At 49.5% G+C, this 26,739-nt stretch overlaps 1 protein-coding gene across 1 annotated transcript in view; it reads left to right on the forward strand.

Annotated features, from left to right (window-relative positions):
• Positions 1–26,739, forward strand: part of ELL (elongation factor for RNA polymerase II) — a 47,399-nt gene that overhangs the window by 2,095 nt on the left and 18,565 nt on the right. The window contains exons 2-4 of the mRNA XM_057417478.1: positions 19,371–19,418; positions 24,904–25,025; positions 25,307–25,470. Of these exons, the coding sequence (XP_057273461.1) occupies positions 19,371–19,418; positions 24,904–25,025; positions 25,307–25,470 (334 nt within the window). The remainder of the gene's footprint in view (positions 1–19,370; positions 19,419–24,903; positions 25,026–25,306; positions 25,471–26,739) is intronic.

The raw sequence follows: 26,739 nt of genomic DNA on the forward strand, positions 1-26,739 counted from the left end.
CATGTGCAGTCTGACCTGTTTTAGGCACCAGGGCAGCACGGCGGGGCGATTCCTGCGACAAGGCTCTGTCTCTTTGCCAGGACAGGAGGGTAATGTCTTCGGTTGCTCGAGTTTGTTCTTGGGCTCAGAATCATGTCTGGGGATTACACAATCCAAAAGTGATCACCCAGCCGGGCGAGCTGCCACTTGGTTTGAGTGTCCCTGGTGCCAGGGCAGTCGTGTTCCTGGTGTGGAGCTGGGCCATGTGTGCCGCAGGACTATGGACAACCAGATCTTTGCTGTCTTGAGTCCCTCCTGCTTGGGTCTCTGGCTAAATTGTCCATGGCCTGGTGGGGAAAACAGTCATGGATCTATATACTGATGCCCAGCTCTGTGTTTCAGCAAGCTGCTTCCCTGTAGCATACAGAGATCATGGTGCTGCCGCTGAAGAGGTTCAGGTCACAGGGCTGCTGGCTCCTTGAGAGGATTTCATTCTCCAGTAGCTCACTGGGTCCATGGAGGACACCTTAAGATGTTGCCTGCCTGCTCCTTGCAAAACTTGCTACCCCTGAAACTGCTTCCACACAGTTGTGAAACTGAGCGCTGAGCCCCACAGCTGAGGGCTGAGCAGGGGAGAGCGCGTCCCAGGTCAGTCGGTCCCCTGGTGAACTGCAGTGTTTTAGCCCACAACAGCTCCTGCATCTCCGAGGAACGTAATTTGATGTTAGCTTGGAGTTTCCTGCGTTCCCTTTGGGGGTGTGTACAGGCCTTCCCCCCCCCCCCCCCCGAAAAAGCAGGGCATGGCTTTGCCCTGGGGGCAAGAGGCTTCCGGCTTTGCTGCCATCCATGGTGAGGTACAAAGGATCTCCTCATGCCCCTGCCTTGTTTTCCTCTTTCATTCCTTATCCTGGACCCTGTCCTCCATGCTTCATGTTGAGATGGCGTATCTATCCTCACCTAAATCACATGGATGCCCCCATCCGTGGCATTCATCCTTTGATTTTCACACTCACATCCTGGGGTTTCTGGGCAAGCAGGGACCTTACCCCAGCATTTGGGCACTGCATGGCAGCCCCGGGTGTCACTTGGCAGTAGGTGCATCTGCTCACACTGTAGGTGCTGATGGCGTGTGAGCAGCGTTAGGGCTGTTCCTGGAGCCCTTAGCTGGGAATTTCCCAACTTCCACAGGTGTATTTGAGCTCTCTATGGCATGAGGAGCAATGCAGTGAGAGCGTGGGGAGTGTCGTGTGGGAACAGCGTGCCTGCAGTTGCACACCTCTCTCTGGTACCCGGAGCTTATGTGTTGACCTAAGCAGAGCTGATGGAGGCCAGGCTCAGCTCAGCAGCCCTGGTCCTGGCTTCATGACAGCCCCATGATTTTAAGAGGATGTGAAGGGGGTTGTAGCATCCCTGCTTTGGTCGGTGCATGATGAATGGGGCCTCCTGCGCCCATTCTGCCTCTCTGCCCCTGCTCCGCAGAGTGTTTTGAACTGAAGCCACTGGGTTGATTCACTGGTGAACTTTGGTAGATGCACAAATATTTATTGGGAGATAACCAAGGCACATTGCCCCTGTGCTTCGCTACCTGACTGCGTTTTGGAACCGTGCTCTGATAGATGTGGCTTCACAAGTCATCTTCCCCATGCTTTCTGTGCTCAAACCAACCGTGTCAGAAGGGATTTCTTGAGGGCTGGGGTTAAAGTGGCCCCTGGTAGTTGCAATTATTGAAAGAACTTTTTCAGACTTGGCTTTTAAAGCAGGTTGCCTTCATCTCGCTGTGTTTAAAGCACAAAACACAAAATGAAGGCTCCTGCTGTCATTGCAGGGTCTTTAGGGTAATGCGCATTCATGCTGACGGGGGAATTGAAAGCTGCTTGCAGGTGTCAGGAGGAGAAGAACAATCCGGCTTTCGAATCAAAACTCATTGAATTATCTTCAAGCTTTTTGCATCATTCCTCCTTTCCTGTAACCTGTTTTTTCCTGTCCTATTAATTCACTGATGCTGTAGTCCGTCAAAATTGAAGCTATTACGACATCGGGAGCATGAGTCGGTGACATGACTGCATGAATCAGAGGAGGCTGCTGGAGAGGAAGCTCTTTGTACACGTACATCTCCTCCCCATCAGCAGAAATGGGACAGGATATGCAGAACACACTGAACTGCTAAACTCCTGCTAAATGGTCTTAATGTTGACCTGAATGTGGCACCTCCCATGTGAAGGAAGGGGACAAAGGGACGGTTTAACGTTGTGCATGAGGAATGTTTTGGCCTGTGGCAGTTTCCTTTTAATTATTTAGGGTAGCTTTTTCTCTCAGCCCTGTACCATTTGGATCTGCTCAAATTATAGATTCATCTCTCTAGTTTTCAAATTGCACGGGAAAGAATTGTCTGTAATTTCCAGCTGAAGTGACGTACAGTTGCTATGGGATTTGGTGGCAAATTAGAAACCCATTCTGCTCTTTTCTTTTATACTGGTGGTAGCAGGCTGGAGAAGTAGTTCTAATGGGTGCTGTGCCAAGGGAACATAGGACGCTTCTGACAGAATCCTCAGTGCTGTTCTTCAAACCTGATCTGCTGCTTATCACCAAATTGTAAGCAGCATTAATTGGAGGAGTTGAGTTTGGCTGTGAAGAACTGCTTTGGAGCAGTGCTGGGGCAGTGAGGCTGCACATTAACCCTTGAGGTTCTTTTTGAGGCGAGGTTGTGGTGTTTTGTTAAAGATAGGCAAGTGGAGTGTTCTGGCACTCCTATCAGTGGCTCCAGCAGCTGGATCCCGGTGACTGTATTCATTGCCAGCAAGACTAAACCCTTGCTCCTCCTTTTTTCTAGAGTTGGTTTCTTATTCCACTGCAACAGCAGCAAAGGGAGCAAGGCAAGCTGGTACAGTGCTGGGGTTTGCTGCTGTCTGCAGCCTGTCCGACCCAGCACAGGGTGCAGGCGCATCCCCTCGGAGCAGCCTATCTCCCAGTGACCTCTTCCCTGGGCAGGCTGTGCTGCCCGAGTCCCTCCTCGCCATGGGGCAGCAGCTCCCAGCGAGGAGCCCCTGGCTGATCCTCCAGCAGCAGGTTTTCTCCTGAGCTGTGTGAAGTGCTCTGGCCTGTTCAGTTGGGTTTTGTCATCGCGCTGCTTGGCAGAGGGATGGTGGCTGTTGAAATAGTTCCCTTGCATGGTGCCGACTGTTGGGACAGCAGAAGAGCCTTTATCACCGGGGAGGGAGGGGAAGGTCTGTAAAAGCATTTGAGGTTAGGAATCCAAGGTGTTATCTCCTCAGCAATTTACACATCTCAAACGATTGCTCTGCCTCCAACTTGTAAGCATGAACTTGTGCAGCGTCTCCAAATCCCTGGGGTTTGTGCATGTTGAAAACGGGAAGGGACAGACTGCATGCGTCACTCCCGTGCTGATTTGTGCCAGCTAATCCATGGGAGAAGAATACGTTTTGGCTGACTTAGTGGTTTTGCTGCTAATGCACAAGAGAATGCATTTGAATGGATGGAGTGGCTGCACGGGTTTAGGTAGATGTTGAAGGGGCACCGTGTGTCTGGGATCCTGGACCAGATACCCTCATTTGGGAGCACAGTCCTGTAACACACTGGCTTGGTTTGGGGGGAAGGAGTGGAGAAGTTGAGGGGGGGAAGAGTGGTCCTCAGCTCAGCACTGTAATGTCAGGAAGGTTGAGATCAAGTTACCTCTGAATAATTAAGGTTAATGCTGTGTCTGGAGAAGCCATTATCTGGAGTGAGCTTCATGCTAATAATAAAGGAAAGCCTGATAACCTGAACGATGCTAATATTTTATACAGGGTGGATACGGAGGAGACAGCACCAAAACCAGGTTCTGCATTCAGCGTGCCTTAGCTTGACCTAGATGCATTATCCAAGAAAGGAGCTTGGATTTGCTGATAAGAGTTTTCTATAGTAGCTCATGTGTTGCTTGGAAACATCCCATGCACTTAAGGCGACTTTTGCACACCGGGGTAACCCACTCTTGCCTTTTGACTGGGGGCTATGGGTTGTTTTGTTAGGGGGCTTTCCCTAATTTATAAAGCAAGGAGCCTGCAGACCCCCTGAGCAGCTCTTTGCAGGGTGTCTGTCACTGCTGCGCTGGGAGAGCAGGTTTCTGAACTCCAGTCCTTTGCTGCAGTGAAAAGGCAGCCCAGAAAAAACACTTCTCCGAGCGCTGGGTCTCTCCTTTCTTTACCTTGGACTTGTGCCCCTTCAATTTAAAGAAACAAGCATTTGCTCAACTCAGAAAGAGGTCACTGCTTGTGTGGAGGGCTTGACTTAGCTGCCCACCTCCACCCGCCTTGAGGCTTCCCTGATCTGGTACAGCCTCATGGCAGTTAACCCTCTGCACTCCCTCTGTGCAGCAGGACTTTGCTTGCCTTTGGTTACACAGGAGAGATTGCTTTAGCCCAAGGCTGTCATGGAAAACCAGGATCTTTTACTTCATTGTCATTCTTTTCAGGCCAGCCTCCACCACCAGTTCCTCTTCCTTCTTCCATGCGGAGCCTGCGAGCATCCTGGGAGGCTCTGGGCATGGCCTGGGCAGGAAAGCAGGCCGATCTGGAGACAGTGTCCTGAGGGGCAATCTGTGCATAGCACTGTGAGCAAAGGCTTGAGCCAAGTCTAGACCATGGTGCTGGGCTTTCATGGCAGACACAAACGTTCTGCTTTAGGTTCACGTCCATGTGTGGCGGCGTTTAGCAAGTGACGCTTCCTGAAGTCAGGGAGCTGCTAAACCTTTGTAGTATTTAGATTTCATCAGTACAAACATCCTCTTGACTACTTGGCTTGGCTATTTGGTGACCTCCATCGTTGAGCTGATAGGTTCTTGCTTTGACAAGAGCAGCACCTGAGGCCCAGGCAGCTCTGTCCTGCAGCACCAGTGCTGTCAGGAGAGCTTGTGCTAATTGTCATTATTTAGGAAGAGCCAATGCGTTACTTAGAAGCCCATCAGGATGGAAGAATCCATATCACTATGCCCAAAGGATCCATATTTTCTATAACTGAGGTGGAAGAGGCTAATTTAATCTTTTTTCTTTATTCTTACCCGCTGAGGGCCTGTTCCATGATGGGCTGCAATCAATACATTATGTGCCAGTTGTGGTTATTTGAATCATATTTCCACATTTCAGTGTCTAGACTTGATGTTTGTGTGAGTTTTGTTGTACCTTTCCAGCTCCAGCGCTGATTTCAGTTGGTTTTGGCTCCTGGTTTCTATGAGAAAATCAAATAGGCTGTTTCTGTCTTTCCCAGTCCCTGAGAAAGAAGGGACCAAGGGAAGAATTTGGGAGGCTTTTTAAGCTCCTTTGCCACCATTTTGCTCTCTTCTGAGAGAATCTGTGTGTGGATGAGCAGGGTTCTGCCATTCGGTGATGGGCAGACGAAAGCAAACACAAACCACTGATGGCTGGAGATAAATCTCTCCCTGGTTTTTGCAGTGAGAAGCATCTGCTGGGAAGATGTCTCGTGGGCAGTCAGGGCCAGCAGCAGTGACTAGGCACACCTTTTAGAAATAAAGAACTCGATAATCCACAAAGTAAGAGTGTTTGTTGGGTATTTAATTGACTGCAACTACTGTGCTTCACTTCAGCCGGCAGCTTTCTTACACTGGCAGGTCCTCAGCACTGTGGATGTGGCTGTATTTACAGTGACCAGGAGGCTTGGTCTGTGTTTGCTAAGTCTGAGTTTCTCTGTGATGCTCAGAGAAGCTGATAATGACATGCACCCAGATGACGTTCATCTTACTGTGACCAGCAGGTAGGACAGGCTTCAGCAGCATTAACTGCCAGAGGAAGCATTGGCTTGTGCAGAAAGTAGTGTCTAAACCTGAGCTGAGGCTCTTCACCTGGTGCTGGAAACAAAGCTCCTGCTCTATAGCAAAGTGTATTGTGGATAAATCGGTGAAAGGAAATAATGTTCCCAACTCATCATTAACTTGCAAAGCCATGAAATTTAAAAGGCTTCAGTGCATCAGAACAGCAAGAAATCCTGGTGTGCAAAGAGCCCAAGCTGCAGTTCCAACTTCTCCGTGCATCCCTGCCTGTGTATCAGCCCTCTGCTCCCGTTCCTGCCTGCTGCTGGAGGTGATGCTGTTGCTAGAGCCGTGGCTTCACCTCTGCAGGGAGCTGAGAGTAAGTTCTTCCATTCCTTTTGGATCCAGGGTTCCGAGCCAGGCATGGGCGGAGGAGTGAGGAAGCAGATTTTCCACCCAGCCTGAGCTTGGGCAAGAGGAAATGGTGCCTTGGGAGCCATGGAAGGGAGTGGGTCGGCTCCTCCTGGGCTCACCTTCCCCGCAGCAGGCTGGGGAGGGAGCAGCCCTTGCTCACAGGGAGAGCGTGAGCTCTGCTGGGCCTTTGAAGCTGCTCCCTGCGCGTCTGACACTGCCCGAGGTGTGTGGCCTCATTAGGTCCCAGCAACTCAGTAACTCCCTGACTCGTGGGGCTTTAACACGGGCCCAGAACCGAGGCGTCAACGTGTGATTCAGAATGAAACTGCTATAAAATGACTGGAGCTGGGAAGAGGTTGGGGCAGGTCAGAGAGTGGAACAGCCGCTCTCGCAGGGTCTCTCCATGTGTGTGTGATGCTGCAGCAGGCTGGGCTGAGCAGGGCTTTGCTCTGAACCCAGCCTTCCTACGTCACTAAAATAGGTTTCTGCAAATGCTGGTGGCACCTGTGGGTGCTTCCAGGGCTGAAGCCCCAACCGTGACCTCTCCTGCTGCTCCTCACAGAATTAACAACTTCTGCTCCCATAAATAGTCTCCTAAGAAGCGCGTAGGAGCTCTGCTGCCCAGTTCCTGTTCAGAGGTGCTTTCAGAGCTCACAGGGCAGCTGGGTTTGATGGGAGTGTGGTGGTCCTGTCCTTGGCTCTGCTTCCTCCTCTTTGTTCTAGTCAGTAATTCAAAGAGCCTTTAGTTGCCAGTGCACTTGTGCTCTTCATGCTAAGGTAGGGAAGCTGCTGGTGCTTCTCTTTGCTTTTCCTGCTTTAAGACCTGAAGTGCCTCAGTGGGGCCCATGTTCCCTGTAGCCACTGAAGAGGTGAGGGTGGCTCTGGGGTTCCGTGCACCTTGGAGGTGGTCTGGCACGCAGAGGGATGGCTGCTGACCCTTGTCTGTACTCCAGAAAGAAAGGGTGGTTTTGCAAAGGCCAGCGATGCAGCCGAGCAAGAGCATTGTGATAAACCAGTTCTGCCAGGCTGGAGTGGAGGAGCAGCTCCGTGCTGAGGGAGAATTCCAAAACGCAGCTCTAGTAAGGAATGGCTTTTTGGTTGGTCTTTAGAAATAGATCTTGGCTGGGTTTGAAATGTGCACGTTGACACGGAACGTGGTGTTATTCAAACCCCTGGCCAATCGAGAGGCCTGATTCTGAAATCATTTATGATTTAATTAAGGACTTTGTCCTTAATGCATTACAGTGGTACAGTGGTGGTCACTGTGTTACAGGCGAGGAGACTTTCTTTTTGGGTTCTATAACATGAAGGAAAACCAGATTTTGTACCCGGAAGGTTTGGTGTTGCAGTGGAAGGTGTTTCCATGACCTTCCTGCTGGGTCTCTGCAGTCTGCACTGGGGATGTAGCTAACGTATGTGCGCGTTTTAGCTCCCTCTTACGATTAAGGCCATTTAACTCCCTGTAAAGACCTTTTACTTGTCATTAAGACTAAACTGTATGGCCGCTGATGGCAGAAGCAGCACACTTTTATTCTAACCTCAGATGGGCTCAGTTAAGGAAGCAAAACCTTTCAGTTAACGAGAACTTGCAGGGTTATTATATTTAGACCAAAACCTCTGGTGAGACAATTCAGAGCCGGCTCAGTGGTCCCACCACTGCTTTTGCATGTAGGAGCTGGGTTAACGCCACCACTCACCCTCTCCGGCAGGAGAGATTCTCTGTCTCCATGGATGGAATCCGTGGGGCTGGGGAGTCTTTGCACAGCTCTGGGGCCAGGATCTCTTCATGGCTTTGCTGTTCTTATTGGCCCGTTTGTGATGTTCGCTTGTGGGATTTGCTGGGGCTGGAACGTTTGCAGAGGTGTCTGCAGAGGGTGTGGAACACGTGAGGTTAGAGAACGCAGTGGGCTTGTCTTGCTCCATGCCTTCAGCTGGGTTTGTGTTGCACATCTTCCCTTGGGAACAGAAAAACCCAGGTGTTTGTGGTGACTTTATCACTCACCCCCCCGTGATGTTGATAGGAAACTTCATTCATGTCCCTGTCGAACCCTGTTGGGTTGTGTGCCCAGAGTCCTGGTCTGGAGCTCCAGTCTTTGCTTGAAGGCCAAAAGAAGCCCTGTCTGAGCATCCTGCTTTGGCTTTTGAGGTTGATCTGTCTGGTGGGGGGGAAGGGGTGGTTGGATTTCTCTGGGGTTCCTTTAGGATCCAGGCTCTGCTGCCTCTGGTTTGTCCTCACTTCCTCCAGCAGGGCTGGCTCTGGCTCCCTGAGGAACATGTGAAAATCGCCTTAAGTAGAACTGTGACAGCCCAATAATTACGCTTCCCTGCAAGTGACAATAGGATAGAGTTGGGCACAAGGAGAGAACTGGTCCGGGCTTGTTTTCCTGGGCTCAGCAGTGTGTGTGCTCCGAGATGGTTGAACGGGTTCCTCAATCTCATCTCCAAATTGCTGCTCTATATGTTTTCTTTTTTTTTCCTCTTGCAAGAAAAGTAGTAAAGCTGTGTGGAAGATAAGGATCGCAGTGATGCTTCAGCAGCTCCTTTAAGCCATTTTATGAGCACATAAGCAAGTGAATCAGCCCTGGTGTCTTGATATGCCCTAAAATGAATTAGACTTTGGTAAGCAGATTCGCTGGGTCAGAACTGCTGTATTTTCCTGACAAGATTGCAGTGGGGAGAGTGCTCTTTCCAGTCCAGCCTCGGGGTTGTGTTGTTCATTAACTGGTAGTCCCTCCTGTTTACCCTGGCTGATAAGTACTGCACTCAGAATGGCCAACAGTGCTGATGCCGTCAGAGCTGCCCTTCACAGCGCTGCTCAGGGGCTTTATGGCTTCTTTTACTGACAGGTGGGGTTTTGGAGCTAAAATGCAAACAGACAGAACATCCGTCTCGGAATCATGGAAACCAGCTCCCCCCCCTTGTTCCTAACAGCCTGGAAACGCTGCTCTGGGTACAAAGGGTATTTAAAAGTCTGACATGTCAGGCCAGCAACGTGCTGCTGCTTAGTGAGGCTTAAAGCCAGTGCGTGGAGGGACGTTGAGCAGCAGAGTGGAGCTCTTCTTGCTCACCTGTAAAGGGGTTTGAGTTCTCTGCTGTTTGACAGCACGTGTGGGTTCCTGGATGAAAAGCCACTGAAGTGCTTCCAAAATGCACGTTTTAAATGATTCCTTCCTGCGCTTCACAACGTGGTTCCCCCCTCCCAGCCTTGGCCTCTCGCTGCCCTGTAGCCACCATTCAGCGTGATGCTGAGGAGGGCCTGCAAGGCCCGTTACTTCATCACTGTCTTGCTTAAACCCTCGCCTCCCTCCTCCCCAAAGGGTCACTTGACATTGGACTAAAGCTCTTGAGCCTTCAGCTCCTTGCTCCGTTGGGTGTTTGAATGTCTGAGGGCTCCTGCTCTCATCCTGTTCCCCAGCACTTCAAGCTCCAGTACTGGAATTTCAGCACCTTCAGCCTCGCCTCAGTCTTTTCGGCTCTTTGACTGTTCTCCAGTTAAAACTAGGTCAGAAACAACTGTCAGCTTCTGATAGTTCACTGTTCCTGTTTTATAAGTTGCAACCCGCTGTCGCTGGCTTGAATTTAACACATGAAATGTCTCCTCTTGCTCTACGTGAGCAGCCTGACATCAGAGCTGGGAATAATACCTTGGCTGTAAAAGCAACGTTACCTCGATGAGTGTGAGGAGGTGGATTGTCTGTTTGTTACACATGATGCCCAAGATGTCAAAGGGAAAGGTTTTCCCCACAAGCTCTCAGTGCGTGTTTGCAGTCAGCCTGTGCACAGGCAGGTTCTAGCTGTGAATAACCACCTTCTCCCTCCTCCTTAACCTGATGGGTGAAGGAAAGATGGCTTAACACTCAGATGGGTGATGAGTACAGGAAAGTGGGAGCTGGAAGTGATTGCACACGTGCTCTCTGGCTGAGTTCTGGCTCATTCAGCACTGTGGTAAGGCTGTTATCAGAGGGGTGCTTGATGTTTGAGGCAGAGCGCTTTGTGCAACCCACCTGGTGTAACTTCAGAGAAGCCTTCCTCCTCTCTTTGAGCTGCCGAGCAATAGTGGAGTTCTTGGGCATTCTGGCATTCATGGGACTTAAATTCAGTGAAGCTTATGGAGACCACACTGTTCAGTTGTACCCATGGCTCAAATCGGAACCCATTGAGGGTGGGAAGGGTCAGGGATGGAGGTGCTGGGTAGCTGGAAGTTCCATCTCCTTTCGGAGGAAGCACTGAAGCCTTCATTCAAGGGATCTTCTGCTGGAGGAATGGCCTTTAAAGCATTCATCTGAGAACACCTAAAACCCCTTCAGGACTCTTGGCTCCCAAAACTGTTGGAGGAAAGCCTTTAGGGAAAACCGGAGCTGCTGTTCACCCTTCCCAGAGTTGGCAGGTTTGGAGGATTCCGTTGCCTTCAGACAGTTGGGGTTTGGTTTGGGTTTTTTCCTCAGCCCTTTCCCAGTTTCCCAAGAGCTGCAGTAAATTCTGCTCAGAACCAAGCAGTGCTGCCTGCAGGAGGTGGCTGCCGTGGGACTTGGAGCATGGATGTTTGATGGGATTCTTGCCAGACTGGGGTCTCTCTCCATTGGCTGGTAGTGTAAATGCTGCAGATGCTGGAGCTCTTTTCTTAAGAGAATATTGAATTATTCCACTTTCTGGGATTTCCAGTCTCTAGGAAGAGCAGGAGCTGTCTTTGGAGGAGTTTCTTGTTGCAAACAGGGCTTCCAGGCAGATCCACGTGTGCAAGCACACAAGGCTGAGGCTTTGCTTGCGCTTTAGAAATCCCAATATTTGCCTTCCGTTTTCCTGCCCTCTCTTTAGCTTCCAGTCTCTGGGAACAGATATAGCATTGCTGAAAGATACCCACCATTTAACTTCCCCCCTCCAGACAATTCCTTGTAAGTAGCAAAACAAAGGAACTTGTTTCTAAGATTTGTGCTTCAATGTGTTGCACTGGATTTGCCAGCACAGCGTTATCTTTGTACGAGTGCTTTGGGAACTGGGGTTTCAGCTTGGTTTATGCTTTCCCGGATTTACCTTCCATTGCTTTTAGTCTGAGTTCCAGAAGCAAAAGTCCCTTCAGGAAAAAGGTGGTAAAAATAGCTGTTTGTGTGCAATTGTGCTGCTTCCCAGCATGCCTGTGGGGAAGAGGGACTTGAACTCTGTCTTGGGGAGAGCAGGACAAGAGCCTGAGATAAAGGTAAGGGGGTCTGAGTGGACAGTTTTGATTCAGGCATGCAATGGTGACTGATGAAACTCAATAGGTGTGAGGGCTCCTGGCTCTGGGTTTCAGTGAGGGTCTGGAACAGCCTTTTGGGACCACCAGGAACCCCAAATGAAACTTCCTTTTCAGAGAGATGAGAGAATTGTGTTGAAACACTGAGGAGAGAAGGAAACCTCCTGTGTTACTGCACTGACAAGGGGCACAGTGGTTTCTGAGCTCCTAGTGCTTCCTAATTGATGACCAGACTACGAGCAGTTGTACTGGATACTGAAAGCTGCACGGGGATGTGAAGGGTTTTCTTTCTCAAAAAAAAGCCTTTCCTTCCCAAGCCTTTGGAAGTCATGGGAGTTATTTCCTGACGCAAACCCCACTGAGTAGCCCTGCCTTGGTAATAGGGAAGTTGGTGGGATCAAACTGCACATAATCATCCTTTAAGCGCTCGTGGCAGTTGGTGTCAGGCACAAAGAGCGGAGACTTTCTGGTTACTGCTTCTCTTGCAGGATTTAATGAGTGGGTCTCCCTCAGCTCCCTGGAAAAGCAGAGATGAAAAACACAGCATAAGAAAAGAGTGCTGTTCCACTGGGAAACGTGCTCAGAGGCTCCAAACCTGGATTCCCAAATGAGGCTTCTGCATCAGTGCTGAAGATGTGTAACTGTGGTGGATTAATTGGGAGCCAGGGGCCGTGATGCCATAGACCCACCTTTCTCTTCTCCTGTTTCTCCCAATGCACGCTCCCTTTGACTCCAGGGTGTGGATTTGGACTGGTTTCCAGCTCTGGCCAGGTGGAGACCTGCAGCCACCTGGTACCCATGGCATCGACCTGAGCTGGGAGTCCTGGAAGTAGCAGAAGTGGGATCCAGTCACCGGCAGGCCACTGGGAGTCTGCAGTGCCCCATCCCTGGCACTGTTCAAGGCCAGGTTGGACACAGGGGCTTGGAGCAAGCTGCTCCAGTGGAAGGGGTCCCTGCCTGTGGCAGTTGTTGGAGCTGGAGGAGCTTTAAGGTCCCTTCCAACACAGACCACTCTGTATTTAGAAGTGTGTGGCTCTTAAAATGAGCTAGGCTATGGCTGTATCTGTCCCCAGAGATTGTTCTCTTTGCAGTGTCTCTCTCTGCAGTAACCTGTCCCCTAACAGGTGAGCCCTTTGCTGCCGACAGGTAGATATAACTCTTCCGTGTCCTCTGAAGTCCCAGGTTTGTTGTCTACAAAAGCAAAGGCTGTATTTTCTTTGGGGGCAGACCATTGCATCCTTGCAACATCATTTGTGGCCATTTCTGATCATGTGTGTGTGTTCATACTTACCACAGATCAATTCTGTATCCATCTTGGTGCTCAGGAGAGGGAGTTACTCCATTTGTTTGTATTGCCATGGAGATACAGGGATTGCAAGAAGTCTTTTGGTGGTTCCTGCTCCTGGGGAGGAGTTGGTGCTGCTCTGCTGTAGCCAGGTTCTCCTATGGCCAGCCAAGGTCTCCTGCTCTACAGCGACTCTGTACCAAGTCACAGTACCTTAATTATTCCTCCAAGGAATTGAGCATCCCTTTAATTTTCTTCCTGAAAGGCTTTGCCTAAAAGGCATCTGTGTGGCTTCCCTTCCCAGTGGAAAACTACTGTGCCTCGTGCTGGCCAAACACCTTGGCCTGATGATGGGAGCAGCGTGTGGTTTGTCCTGGGAGTTTTCAGCCTATGCAGTGAGCAGGAGCTCCTTCCCCAGAGCCACCTTCATGGGACGGGTGGTCTGGTGCTAGGGGGGATCAGAGCAGCGTGCTTTGTGTCAGAGGTACCTGTGCTTTGGAGGCTTAAAGGTTTCTTTTTGCAAAGCCAGGATCAGCAAACCCCCATCCTTTAGTTCTGCGCTGGGAAGCAAAGACTCCTGTGAAGCACGGCCGGGAAGTTGGACTTGATGTTACCAAGATGAAACAAGCAGATTTCACTGGGCTGGAGCATAAAACTTCAGCTGCCCTTGGTGTCAGACACGATGGGGGTGAGCTCTGCGTGGGTTGTTCAGTGCTGTGGAGGGAGCTTCCTACCTGGGACAAGGGAAGGAGAAGGATGGGTTTGAGGAGCTGGGTGGTTTGTGCCCAACCCTCAGGTCAGCCTCTGCTCCCTTGAGTGCTGGGGAGCCAGTTTGCTCCCATAGGTGCTATTTCTCCCTCCTGTCCCCTAGTTCTTTACAGAAAGCTCCCTGGCCTGTGTCTCACAGTGCTGGGCAGGAAGGGTTCCTCCCTGCCCTGTGTCGCTGCCTGGGGCTCTGTTCTTGCAGTTTAAAGTTTCCAAATGAATCCTACAGCGAAGAAACCGATTGATGGATACATTGGGTTTTACTCAGGAGGCTCTTTTGAGCTCAGGAGGTCCAGGCATGTGTGAGAGAACGGGCTCCATGGCCAGCTCAGCTCTCGGGCCTGTGGGGTGGCATCTTGATGACAGGGGACTTTAATTGCTTTCTGCTTTGCTGATACAAGCTGTTGGCCATGCTGGGGCCGAGGCTCTGCTTTACATTGCGGGCACAAAGCTTTCTGATTATTCTACACTTGTGTTTTGGGGGGGGTTGTTCCATTTCTTTAACTTACTCGTGTGTCTTACTCCGTGTTTCCACCCAGGGTGTCTCAAGTGGGACAGTATCTTTGATGCTCGGATGCTGTTATGATGCTGTGCTCACACTGCTTCCTGTGAATGCTGAAGTCCTGTAACTCAGCCACACTTTCAGTAATGACAGGAGGTTTTGGGGGGTTTAACTGATGTTTTTAGTAACACTTCTTTCCTGTTTTATCAGGAATTGCTGCATTTTGAGCCTGGAAAGGTGAACTCCCGAGGAAGCTGCTTTTGTGCTGGAGTAGGCGCTTCCTATGATGCAGTTAGCACCAGGGAAGCCAATGTGTATTTTGCAGCTTAGCAATTAAACACTTTCAAATGCACAGCTTGGCCTTTCTGGCTGACATTAAGAGCTCTTGAGCATTTTATTGCTGCTTGCTCTGTGTTCTGCCTGGGAGTTGTAGGTGCTTTAATGCTGCAGTGACAATCTGCAGCCATTAATGTGTATTAGGAAAGCGATAAGCCAGTTCCCAGAGTCATTGGGAAGTCTCCAGCTCCTAAACCTTCATCAAAAGCACCTTCTAAAGAACGATTTGTGCTTCTGCCCCACATAAATGCTTGTTTTCAATGCTGAGGAGGGGAAATGGGGTAGAAGAGTGGTGGGTTCAGAAAGAGGTGGTTTTGTTCTTTGCTCATGGAAGTCACAACCAGGGTGATGTCGACTGAGGAGCAGATGTTCCTGCCCCTTGTCCCTGTGGCTGCTGGCACCTCTCTTGAGTCGAAAGCTACTTTGCTTCAGTAGCTGTGGATTTACGTGGCCTTTCCAAGGCTCCCTCCCCGACAGTGTTCTGTTTGAATGGCAAAACTGTAATTGTCAGGTCTCAGCAGGCTCGCTCCATCTCAGTCTGTGTCCTCAGCGTCAAAAGAGCTCGCTGGGAGGCCTTCAGTTGCAGATGGAAGTTGTGTTGCAGGCAGACAGTGGTTTGATTCCATAAGTAATAGATGTGACACAAAAAAAGAATATGCAGGAGGCTTCTTACTGCTGTGTTTCTGGTGGGAGGCAAATGCAGGCCTTGAAAGAGTGGAATGTCTTGGGAGAAGTCTTTTTGTCTCTACCTAATGCGCAGTGCTTCTCTCCTGGGCCAGCTTTGGCTAATGACTGCCAGGAAGCTTCACACACAGGCCCTGGAAGTTGTGGCTATATTCAAAGGTATTTGTTTCCCCTGGGGTTTATATATCTTGCTACTAATGAACTTTGGGACTCGGAGGCGTCTCTTGCGTGCCTGTCACAACGACACACTGGATATACTTGCTTTGGGTTTGCTCTGTTGGACGTTGCAGGATGTAGGTGGTGTATTTAAAACTAAATGAAACCCTGAAGCTCTGCTCAGGTCTGCAGCCAGGTCTGCTCAAACCAAGCATCCTCCCGGATTGGGATCTAACCCTTTCCTTGTCAGCCTTTGCCCAGTTGTGCTGAGAAGCTGGAGGAAGCAGGGGAGGGAGTTTGCCTGCATTTGGACCCCACTGCGTGGGCACCAGAAACATGAACCAGTCATAACCAAAGCCGTAAAGAGGAACTTTGGGTTTGGGCAAGTCTGAGATGTATGGATTTGAAATGAGTTCTGTTTGTCCTCAGTTTTGCATCTGGTTTCTGAGCTGCAGCAGCTTTACCCAGCTGGGACTGCACGTGAGTGTCCAAAGTGCCCTGCTCGTGCCAAGGGGGGGGGCAGCAGGATTTGATGGTTTCTATGTATATTTATTGGAATTCTTGCTACTAATTTCAAGTGTTACATTCTGGAAATCATTCCCTTGTTCCCACAGAAATAAGGGGAAGCTTTCATTTGCTCTGCTCCACGTTTGGACTCTTTAGCAGTCAAGAAAACAGGCAAATACACCAGTCAAAACCCCAGGCAAATCCTATGTATAGACAAATATTTTCCATAGGACACTGCCTCCAGTATAAATTCCAGTAAATGCAGAACAGGGCTTCTCGAAACAACATTTTCCTGAATGCTCTGTGTTTCCCTGAAGAAACGGGGACGTTTCCAACTGCTTACTTGACCTCAGGATTTCAAATGGCATTCCTGCTCCTCTGCAGAGGGATCCCATCCAGCTTTTCCACTATAGGTTTTTAAAACCTCAGGTCAGCTTTGCTCATACCCAATAATGCAAAACTAATGAAATCCGTTCAATTCTTGGGTGTTTTGTCAACACTTTCTTGTTTCTCCTGCTCTTTACTCAGGCTTCCATGTGCCATATGTGGAGTATTTCAGTGTGAGGAGCTGTTTGTGCATTGCCACCACCTCTTGGAGCCCATAGCAAAGGTTACAAGCTCCCCTCTAGCATGGAAAGCTCCAGGCTGATGAGCGTAACACTATGCTAATAAAAGCCAAATGGGTTTGTGGGAGCTGTGGGCATGAGTGGCTTTTTGGTTTGATCTCATGACTTCTGCAGTAACGTTACGGTATCTGGAGCTGGGTCTGTGCGCTTTGATTCCAGTTGGCATCCCAGAGCCGGAGCTTTGTGTGAAGGCTCGTGTGCCCAAAGAGTCCAGCAGGAGCTGGGGCAGGCACTGAACTGGGCACAGAAGCAGGGAAATGCTCCTTCCAGAGAGCACATAAATGAAGTTTTATGGAGAAGAGTGCTGGGTTATCACTGGACATAACCAGAGTCTATTCAGGCCCTGTCTGAGGGGCAGGTAATGTTGCTGAGGCTGGCAATTGACTTTTAGGTAGATCTCCACACGAGTGCAGCCGCACATCTGCGGCGTGGATGTGCCTTTGGCAGTTACTCCTGTGGAGCTTTGGAGCAGTGGCAGTGCAGGAAGGGCTCCCCAGTCTGTTCATGCTCTCTTGCAGTGAGGTGGGAGGAAGCCTCGATGCTCTTTTCTTGCAGATCCACTGCAGGAGGTGGCAGAGTCCTGGCAGGGATTTGCCAGCCCCTCAGTCCTGCGTCAGGAGGTGGTAGCGAGCACCCAGCAGGGATAACCTGTGTGTATCAGGTGTGTTCAGAGGGGCTTTGCTTGCTCCTGGTATGCACAGCACTGCAGAGTTCTTTATTCCTGCATGGCAGTGGCATATCTCCGGTCCCACGCTGCTTGGACCTCTCCAGCATCACTGTCACTGTGATGGATGAGTGTGTTAAGCACAGAGGTGAACATCTGGTGCCTGCTGCCCTGCCAGCAGCTTGTTCAGAACACTTGAACTGTTCGGTTTGTTTTTATCCTCAGCTGCTCCCAGGAGCTGTTCTTCAATACAGAGAGTCTCGTGGAGGAATAGAGCTGGGATGTGTTAGCTGGAGGCTGGTGGGGCTGTGCAGGTGGCCCCGCTGCTCAGATCTGCCTTAGTTGAACGCAGGGGAGAGGTTTCAGCAGCAGCCTTGATTTACCAAAGATGCACTGAACCCTTGTTCATCAAATCACATCCTGAATTGGGTTTGGGTCTTGCATGTTTCCTCTTCCATCAGCACTGTCAACCAACCGGTAGCCAAGGCATCAGGCATGAGCAGAAGGGAAGCAATGCCTGTGCAGGTACAAGGTGGTGTTGCCGAGGAGCCAAGAGCCTTCCTCTCCTCTCCCTAAAAGTGGAAATTCAGACAGTGCAACAACTCTCCAGCATCCAGCTATTCCCTGGGATCCCTTCTGTGGATCGTGGTGGGAGTGATGCTGTTCCTATGGAGCAGGTCACCAATTCCAGCGGTCCCCAGGCACTGATAGCTCAGGAGCCTAGGAATGTTTTGAAGGTTCAAGGAGATAAAGCTCAAGTTTGCCACTGAATCCACGTTAAAGTTGGAGCTTGCACATTTACCTTTGAGCCATTCTGTCTGTGATCAGGGAATTGACGGGTTCTGTGGCTAAAGCCTGTACTTGTGTGCTGTTATCACCTCGCTACTCCCCTTGCTGTGCTCTGTGTTACCCTCTTATTGTGCTGAAGTCATTTCCCAGCTGGAACTGCAGCACCTCCCAGATCTGTAATGAGCTGGACAAGATCCCCGTGGAGTTTTGTGGAGTTTTCCTCTTCCAAATCCCCATTCTTTCGCTGTTTCAAACGCCTCTTTGCTCCGGTATGTTCATGTGGATTGCTGGCCGCGCCGCGCAGCGCGCGCTGACACCGTGAGCGCAGCGCTGGCTCTGAACAGCGCGCTGTGGTATGCGGTGTCGTGGCACTCCAGGAATCCAGGCATCTCTGTACGAAGAGCAAGATGTTGTTTATTGTTTCTTTATAAAGGTTGTTTCGGGTCTATAAAACTCGCTGTACAGCACAGAGCGGGTGCTGTCGCCTTCAAGCATATTCTTGCTTTACTCACTGCCATAAATATCTAGTAACTATTTAGGGTGTGAGGCAGAGCTGTTAAATCGCATTGGATGGGCTCTGAAAAGGCTCTGAAGCCTGTGTCTCGGTATGAGCTTACTCATCTGGGCTCCACGGATGTTTTCCTGCTAGGAAATATATTTCTTTCTTTGTTCATGTCAGCGTGTCGTGGCTTAGATCCTTGAAAGGGGTTTTATGAGAGATGATAAACTCAATGGGCTTGCAAGCCATTAACTCTTGGGCTGCCAAATGTGTTTCTGTAATCCTATGGGAGCTGGTGTGATGCTTTCTCATGTCAGGATATACGATAGGAAAAGGACAATGGACTTTGTCTCCTCAGCCCTTCTTGGTGTTTTTCCCTATTGAAAAGTCTCTCCTATAGATGTGGCAACACAGTCACTTCTCAACGACGTTTCAACCTACTCATCAATTCTTCTGGCCCTTTGGGAGGCTTCCCAGTGGGATCCATGCTCAGTTTTCCCACCCGGTGGAGCATTTCCTTGTGCTGCAGGAGGGTGTCTCTTAGCGTGCCTTGGAATGGTTTATGTGACTTTAGGAAATAAACCCAACGCAGCCACAATCCACCTGGAATGCAAGAAGTAAAAGCTTAGTGGATTCGAGGGGGTTTGGAGCTTGCAGGAGTCTGTGAGGATGGAGGGAGAGGCTGACGGTTGAAATGGGCAAGGGAGCAGCAGGATTTTGCAATGAAGCTGCAGTTTGCTTTTGCAATGGACTGCCAGCTTTCTGCTGGAAAAAAAACATGCTGAAAGGCTCCTCGGCCCTACAGCTGGAACAGATTTCCCCTCAAATATCCACTGTTTAACTTGCAGCTTACACAGCTGAGCTGCTCCCTGCCGGAAAGGTGGAGCAGGAGGGAACTTGGTGTTGCCCATCAGGTGTCATCTCAGAGCTGACAGGAGGGACCATTGGGGATGTTACAGGTTTATCCTTTTTTCTAGGTCCAATTCACTATTTCAGCATTTTTTGGTATATGTTTTTTTTTTGCTTGGAATATACTTCCCCAAAGCTTTTTCCATTAAAAACAGGCAAGTGAAAAGCGCAGGTGACAACTGCAGTGAGTGGGTTTTGGCAGTGGATGTTGGAGCTTTAACTTTCTCTAAGGTAATGTCTTCTTTTTTTTCCCACTTGTTTTTATAGGATGCTGTGACATCAAAACCAGTAATCCAGTTTCAAGGAAGCCAAGGGGTAAGTTCGTGTGTGGGTTGCTTGGAAAGTTCTTCACCATTAATCCAAGTAAGGTGTGTGTTCTGTGTGTCTGCCCTGGCCCTGTTCACAGAGCAATGCTCTGCTTTCTGAGAGGGAGAGATGTGAAGTTGTTTTCTCACCTTGCTACATCCATCACAGCAGCAGCACCTGCATTGCTGGTGGTGGAATTCTGGTTCTATAAGGCCATGCTGTTGGGTAAGAGTAAGGAGAGTTTGCTGGTGGCAGCACTGTGATGGGTGCAGCAATCCATGGAAACCCCATTGTGCAGAGGAAAGGCCATGCCTGCTAGTGCAAGACTTCATGGGTACCAGTTACTGCCAGCAGTGCTTGGAGGCTACTCTGAGTGAAGCTTTATTGCAGTACATACATCTAACCACCCATGTCATGTCTGTGAGTACCACAAGTATTGTATATTGAGGAGTTTTACTTCTCTAACTTCTGTGCCAATGATTGAACTCCTCCGAGATTATTTATACTTGAAAGCGTCATGCCAGTCAGTGACAATGCTGAGATTTAACTGGTAAAGTAACACAACTCCTTAGTGAACTTTAAAATGTCATTTATACACCTTTTAGCTACAAAAGGTGCATGTCTACCTTTAGTGCTCTGCATGAGAAGCCTAGAGAGGGGCTTTGGACAAGGGCCTGCAAGGACAGGCCAGGGGGAATGGCTTTAACCTGCCAGAGGGGAGACTGAGATGAGCTCTTAGGCAGAAGCTCTTCCCTGTGAGGGTGCTGAGGCGCTGGCACAGGGTGCCCAGAGAAGCTGTGGCTGCCCCATCCCTGGCAGTGTTCAAGGCCAGGTTGGACACAGGGGCTTGGAGCAAGCTGCTCCAGTGGAAGAGGTCCCTGCCCGTGGCAGGGGTTGGAGCTGGAGGAACTTTAAGGTCCCTTCCAACCCAGACCAGTCTGGGGTAAAGAAGGTGATTGTTTTGTTCTAAGGAATCTGAACTCAGCTGTAAATAACTCCTGAATTTATTATTGTGGTGCAATAAACCTTTCAGGAAGGCTTGAATTAAGTAAGCACTAAAGTCTAGCACATTTGTCCTTGCCCATATTTTACCTTGGGGTATTGGTCTCACTAATAGTACTTTGCATTCTAACAAAACCATGCAGGAAAGACATGATTGTTATTGTAAGTTAAGAAGAAAAATCCAAACTTTCTTGTCCTGGGAAATAAAGCAAGGAGCAGTTTCCAGGTTTCTTTTACTTTGTTGACAATGAAACTTCCCAGAGAGCTCAGCAGGAAAGCTTAGATTAAAATCTGCAACTGCACTTGGGCAAAATGAGAAGCGAGTGACAAGGGAAACCTTTAAGGCTGTGTGATTTGTTGTTATTAGATGAGCAAACAGCTCTGCCTGTAATGAAGCAGCTGCAAAGGCTGCAAATGCTTCCCTTTCCCTTTGTAGAGCACTTTGTGAGGATCTGCATCCAACTCTTCCTGTCAAACTGCTTCAGTTCGAGAAATGCCTCTTCTCTTGCTTAATCTTCCTCCTGGAAGGAAATGTAGGGGAATGAATCAGAACAGCTTAAAACGCTGCCGTGCCTCAGCCCCGGCGCGCCCCGCGCAGTGGGGTTCACACAGAGCTGAGATCCAGGGGTTCAGGTTAACCCAAAGAAACCCTGTTTAAAATGATGCTGTTCCTCAGGAGAATGAAAAACATTTTGAAATGATGCAGTTACTTTATTAAAAACAAAGCAAACAAAATCCAAATCTATTGAATGCACTGAATTGTATTTGAGCCCTTCACTGCCAGAGAAACTTGTTCTGGTCACTGGTGGTTCCAGTCCAGGGGGAACATCCCATGTGCCATTTACAGAGCATCAGGGGTGAAGGAGGATGCTGGCAGCTGAAGCTGACCTCTGCTTGCCTCATCCTCAGCTCTTTCATTAATTGCACTGTTGAGTAAAGGGCAAAGGTAGAGCTTTGAGGAAAGTGAGCTCCAGCTCAACAGGGGCAGACAGAAAGAGATCTTTGTCCTGTTAGTGTTAATTTAATGGGTATGACAAGAAGCTGCAGCTCAAAACCATCTGGGTTGAAGTGTGGTGCTCGCATCGGTCAGGATTGTGCCCTGCTTTGAGGAATTAGCACTGGGGATTTACATGCTCTCCAGTGAGCCCCCAGCAATGGGACTGGAAAGGTAATGTCAGGGATCTAGCAAGGTCTCGGATGCAGATGATGATATTGAAAGACATTTGTTTAGTTGCTTGGTTTTGGAATACACTTGCTTCTGCTCTACCTTAATTCCCCGATTTGTTGCCTTCCTGCTTTGCTTCCTAAGAAATATTGCTGTGGATATTTCCCATTAATTCTGGGGGGTGGTAGGTTTTGTGTGTAGCACAAATGGCAGCGTGTGACTTCAAGCAGTGGCCAGTGATAGGAGATTTCAGTAGTGGGACTATTCTGTGTAAATATGCCCCTTGCAAGGAGGGAAAACTTAAAGCACTTCATGATTAGGGGAGGCAGGACATAAAATCAGAGTTTAAAGCAAACTCCTGCTTAATTGAATTCTCTAGAAGCCTTTAAATTACTGTGTCCATGTCTTTTTTTACCTGTTCCCAGTGCTTGTCTGAGGAACGCTGTCGAGGATGCTCTCAGCTTCTAAGACACAGCTTAATACTCAGTTAACCAGGGAAAGGAATTGCTTGGGAACAAAACAGCAGGTCAGGGAGTTTGGCAGCTTGGCCAGAGGAGCACGTCGGTGGCTCTACCCCCCCAAAAAAGCTGTTTCAGTGCTTGGATCCTGGTCTCCTGCATGGATCCTGGTCTGGGTGGAGGCTGGCGGGAGTTTCTCAGCTGGGGACGGTGAATGAGCTGTGCCTTGGGATCATTTCTTCACTGCTGGTCTCATTCATGACTTCCATTGAGCACAATAATCTGTGCAACAATCAGCATTTCAACAGTAGGAATGGGGTTGTAATTAGCAGTGTTGCTCTGCTTTGAGCTGCTCAAGTGGGACTTGCCGGATAGGCCTTAAGAGCAGCACCTGCTTGTTCGTGTGTCATCGTGGGCTGGGTTTTCTTGGATAGTTCTATTCAGTTTAATGCAGTCTGGAGCATTTGGCTCGTCTCAACATGCATGCAAATGAGAACGTAAGAGTTGAGGCACCCAAGCGTTACCAGCAGTGGTAGATGGTGCTTGTGACCATGCAAGAAAGGCTAGAGGTGCTTGTGTTTCAGTAAAGCACTTGCTGAATTCGAGCTTGGGTTGGGTCAAATTTGCAGGTGCTTATTGGGAGAGGGGAGCTGAGATGGAGAGAGAAGGGAAAGAACTGAACTGTGGCTAAAAAAAACCTTCAGGTTCCAAATACATGTGTGTTCATGCAGCTCTTAAATAGGAGCTAAGAACAAAACACCTTAACGTGACGTGATTGGAAAATCTGACATTTTCCCCCATTTTGTGGGGTGAACTTGTGCTGGTATGGATAGAGGAAGGGGAAATTGCCCTTCAGAATGAGCTGTGCACAGATGAATATTGCTTGAGAGAAGAAAACCAGAAGTCACATCTGTACGGAGCTATTTTTAAGTGTCTATGGTTACTGGTGTAATGCTCTGCACCAGAATTAGGGCTCCCTGAAAGCAGTTACCACGCTGCTTTGGTGGCTTGAGAAACCTTCTGTTTCAGCTAAAAATAATTCCTAGATAACGGCCAGTTTGCACACAGGAGGCTTTCCAGTACTGCAGCGAGCAGCGTTAACACTGACGTGGCTGACGGAGGGGAGACTGAGATGAGCTCTTAGGCAGAAGCTCTTCCCTGTGAGGGTGCTGAGGCGCTGGCACAGGGTGCCCAGAGAAGCTGTGGCTGCCCCATCCCTGGCAGTGTTCAAGGCCAGGTTGGACACAGGGGCTTGGAGCAAGCTGCTCGAGGGGAAGGGGTCCCTGCCCATGGCAGGGGTTGGAGCTGGAGGAGCTTTAAGGTCCCTTCCAACCCAAACCGTTCTGTGATGCTCTCACTTCTGTCTTATTTTACATCCCTTGAAGAAGCTGCAGAAACTCCACAGAAATGCCTAAATCAGGGCTCTGGGAGCAGCTGCTTTTCACAGCAGTAAATCAGGAACCAGAGGGCAGTTACTTTATGTGAATATATGATTTGGTTGCATCCTCCAGGTTTTATTTGGCAAACCCCTGGTGTGATCACAACTCCCTCGAAGCAGGATGAATTCACCTTCTCAGTTAACCACTGGGTGAATGGTGCTGGCTCTGAAAGCCCCACAATCTGCTCTTCACATCCCTCTGCCCTGCCACATGTTCCCTAAAGCACAAGAGCATCTTGCTTGTCGTGGCTGGGTGGGGGCAGAGGGTGCAGGGACAGATTAAGGGCTCGAGGCTGTGGCGCGTGTTTGGCCGCGTTGATAACAGGGCTCCGAGTCCTTCCCTGATGGCCACCAAATCTGCTCCGAGTATTTTGGGCCTGCGTGGGGGATAATTTCTGCTCCTGTCTCCATGGGAAGTCTGGTTTGAGGCTGGTCTGCAGGGAGGGGACGTGGAAAAGGGCTCGGCTCAGCGCAGGTCACACAAGCGCTTCTTGACGTTTCTGAAAGCATCGCTGTGGTTTAGCCAAGTGACTCGGATGCTCTGGGCTTCCAGGCTGCTGCAGGCAGCTGAGGGCATAAGGAAACCACCTAGAAGCCCTTCTGCACCAGTAGTCTTCTTTTATGGATCACAGTCATATGGGATGCCACGGGTTGGTTTGCTAGGCGTATATATTTTGTGCATATATGTGGCCATCTGGGTAAATATAAATGTGTGTGGTAGAGCAGAGCCTAAAATAGGTTGAAGCTGATGTTCTTTCTGCCTCGTTTTCTGGAAGCCATCTTCATTATCCAGTATTGATGTGATAGCAGAGCTCGGCTGCTGAGATTGCTGTTGGCTCTCTCGAGTGCAGAGAGAAACAGTTTGCTTCCCTTTGGAACAAGGAATGAGCAGCAGTGCAGTGTCTGTGGAGCACACTTACTGCTTGATGAACTATTGAATGCGGCAGCAGTGGCACGCTCTGCTGGGAGCCAGGAGCTCTCATGATGGAATTAGAATGAGCATGTTACCTGGTCACCTGGTGTGTGCTGCATCACTCATTCGAAAGGAGCAAGCCTCAAGTGCTTGAAGTTGAATATAAACACTGGTAGCGAGTCTGTTTTGAGCCAGAATCAATAGAATTGGGTCACATTCTTAGAGCAAGGTTACTGTGGGCTCCACTTTGAAAAGCAGCAAGCTGCCAGCTTGGGTCTCTGTTCCCTTCCAGACAGAGCAGTCTTTTTAGCTGTTCTCTACATCTGTGTACCCCTTACCCTTTCTTTTATGGGCATAGGGTTTTGCAAAATTGAATCCTTGTAGCTTCTTGCTCGGGGCAGCAGTCCCCACGCTCGTAGTGTGTTGCCAAACGGCTAAAAGCATAGTGACAGTAGTACAGTTGGATCTGTGGTACTGTGGGCTGCCCAAGTGACCGGTATTTCTCTCCTTCCAAACAGCACATCACGATCCCGAGGCCGGATCGCCCTACGGAAGTGCGGACCTTCACATTCTATCTCTCCAATATTGGCAAGGACAGCCCGCAGGGAAGCTTTGACTGCATCCAGCAGTATGTATCTAGGTGAGTGGGACATCAAGAGAAAACCCAGCCTTGGGTTTACCTTCTCTCCTGTAGAATCTTTTCCCCATCAGACCTGAACCAAACTGAGTACCTGTTCTGTCTTTTTAATGTGTTTCTGTGGATTTTGGGTAAGGAGGCACTCGCAGAAGAATCTCTTCACTTCTCAGCTTCTTTCTGCCCTCTTCTGTATTTAGATAACACAACCTCCATTAGTCACCCATGGCAAAGATGTTCCCATTTGCAGTGTTGGGAGTGTCTTTTCCATTGCCTTTCTTTTACAGCAATGGCAATATCCATTTGGATTGCCTTGGAAGCATACAGGATAAAATCACTGTGTGTGCTACTGACGATTCCTACCAGAAGGCAAGGCAAAGCATGGCACAGGCAGAAGAGGAGACTCGCAGCCGGAGCGCTATAGTCATCAAACCTGGGGGGAGATACGTAGGTAAGCAGCGCCTGGGCTTGGGGTGTCCTCACCAGCTTCTGAAGTCAAATGCTGACCTTTGCATGACCATGGAAGTCTTTAGTAGTTCCTAATGGGAAGTGATTTATTAGGGTGCCCTTCTGCTTGGATTGTGACTTCCATGGCTTCCATCTTCACCCTGGAGCGTGTGTGGTGGTGTTTGTGTGTGGCCTCGGAGGGTTGTCTGTGTGCATTCATGTCGTTCTCTGGTGTTGCTTCCTATCTGTCCTATCTGATGCTGAGAACACACTGCTGATCCACCAGAAGCATCTGTGCTCCTAGAAAAGTCAGCTGCAATGTGCCACTGTTGTCACACATCTGGGCTGTGCCTGCACTTGAGGCCGTAGGACGCGACATCTAGGATGCAGATACAGTGCCCTTGTGTTGAAAAACAGATTAAAGCAGTGCTGCTCACTGCAGCCTTAAACAACCATCTTAGTGTGACAGCAACAGGAGAGTGTTAGGGGAGGGAATAAAACTGTGGCAAGTATCAGTGCATTCCAGAAGGAGCCTGCACAGACTTAAGCTTGAGCTCAAGTCCCTGCTTAAGCTCAGTCTTCTCAAATATTTAGGGCATAAATACTAAGCAGGAAGCAGAATTTCAGGCTGGTGTGTTCTGAGCCAGCTGTTTCTCCTGCAGCCCATGGGATCTGTAGCCAGTCTCTTAGAGCACGTCTGTGATGAGAACAGTGAGTTGCAAAATGTAGAGCTGACCCTGACTCATTGTTTTATCCTCCAAGTGCTCAAAGCTGAGAAATCAGATAGTAATCAGGAAGGAAATGCATCGATTTCCTGTAGACCAGAAGATGATTTTGTTTAGCTTTCTCTCTGAGAACATTACAGTAAGTGGATGGAGTTGTTGGGCTCGTGAGGGAGAAGATGCTCCACACAAATTGCTTCCCAGAGAGACAGAGCAAAACTTCAGATTTAGAAATCCTCTTGCTAAGCCATCTCCTGCTCTGAGATGGAGGCACAGCCATGCACAAAGCAGTGGAGTGGAGTGCATGCTGCACAGAGCAGATGTCAATGTTCCAGCCAGGAGGCGAGCACTGCTCCAAGAAGGAAGAGCTTGGGCAAGGACAGTCTCTGCTGGGATGCGCACGTACCTGGTGTGCCAGTGCCAGCCCCAGGGGCTGGTTCCCCTGCAGGCTGGGCTCTCACATTGCCAGAACATGGAGCTCAGCACTTGAGACCTCGCTGGGGTCATTCCGGGCAGCTCAGATGTGGAAGGATTTATATGACACATTGAAA

Source organism: Pezoporus wallicus, unplaced genomic scaffold (genome assembly GCF_028554395.1).
Source record: "Pezoporus wallicus isolate ANWC-B61680 ecotype Strahan unplaced genomic scaffold, APGP_CSIRO_Pwel_v1 contig_13865, whole genome shotgun sequence".
NCBI classification, from domain to species: domain Eukaryota; kingdom Metazoa; phylum Chordata; class Aves; order Psittaciformes; family Psittacidae; genus Pezoporus; species Pezoporus wallicus.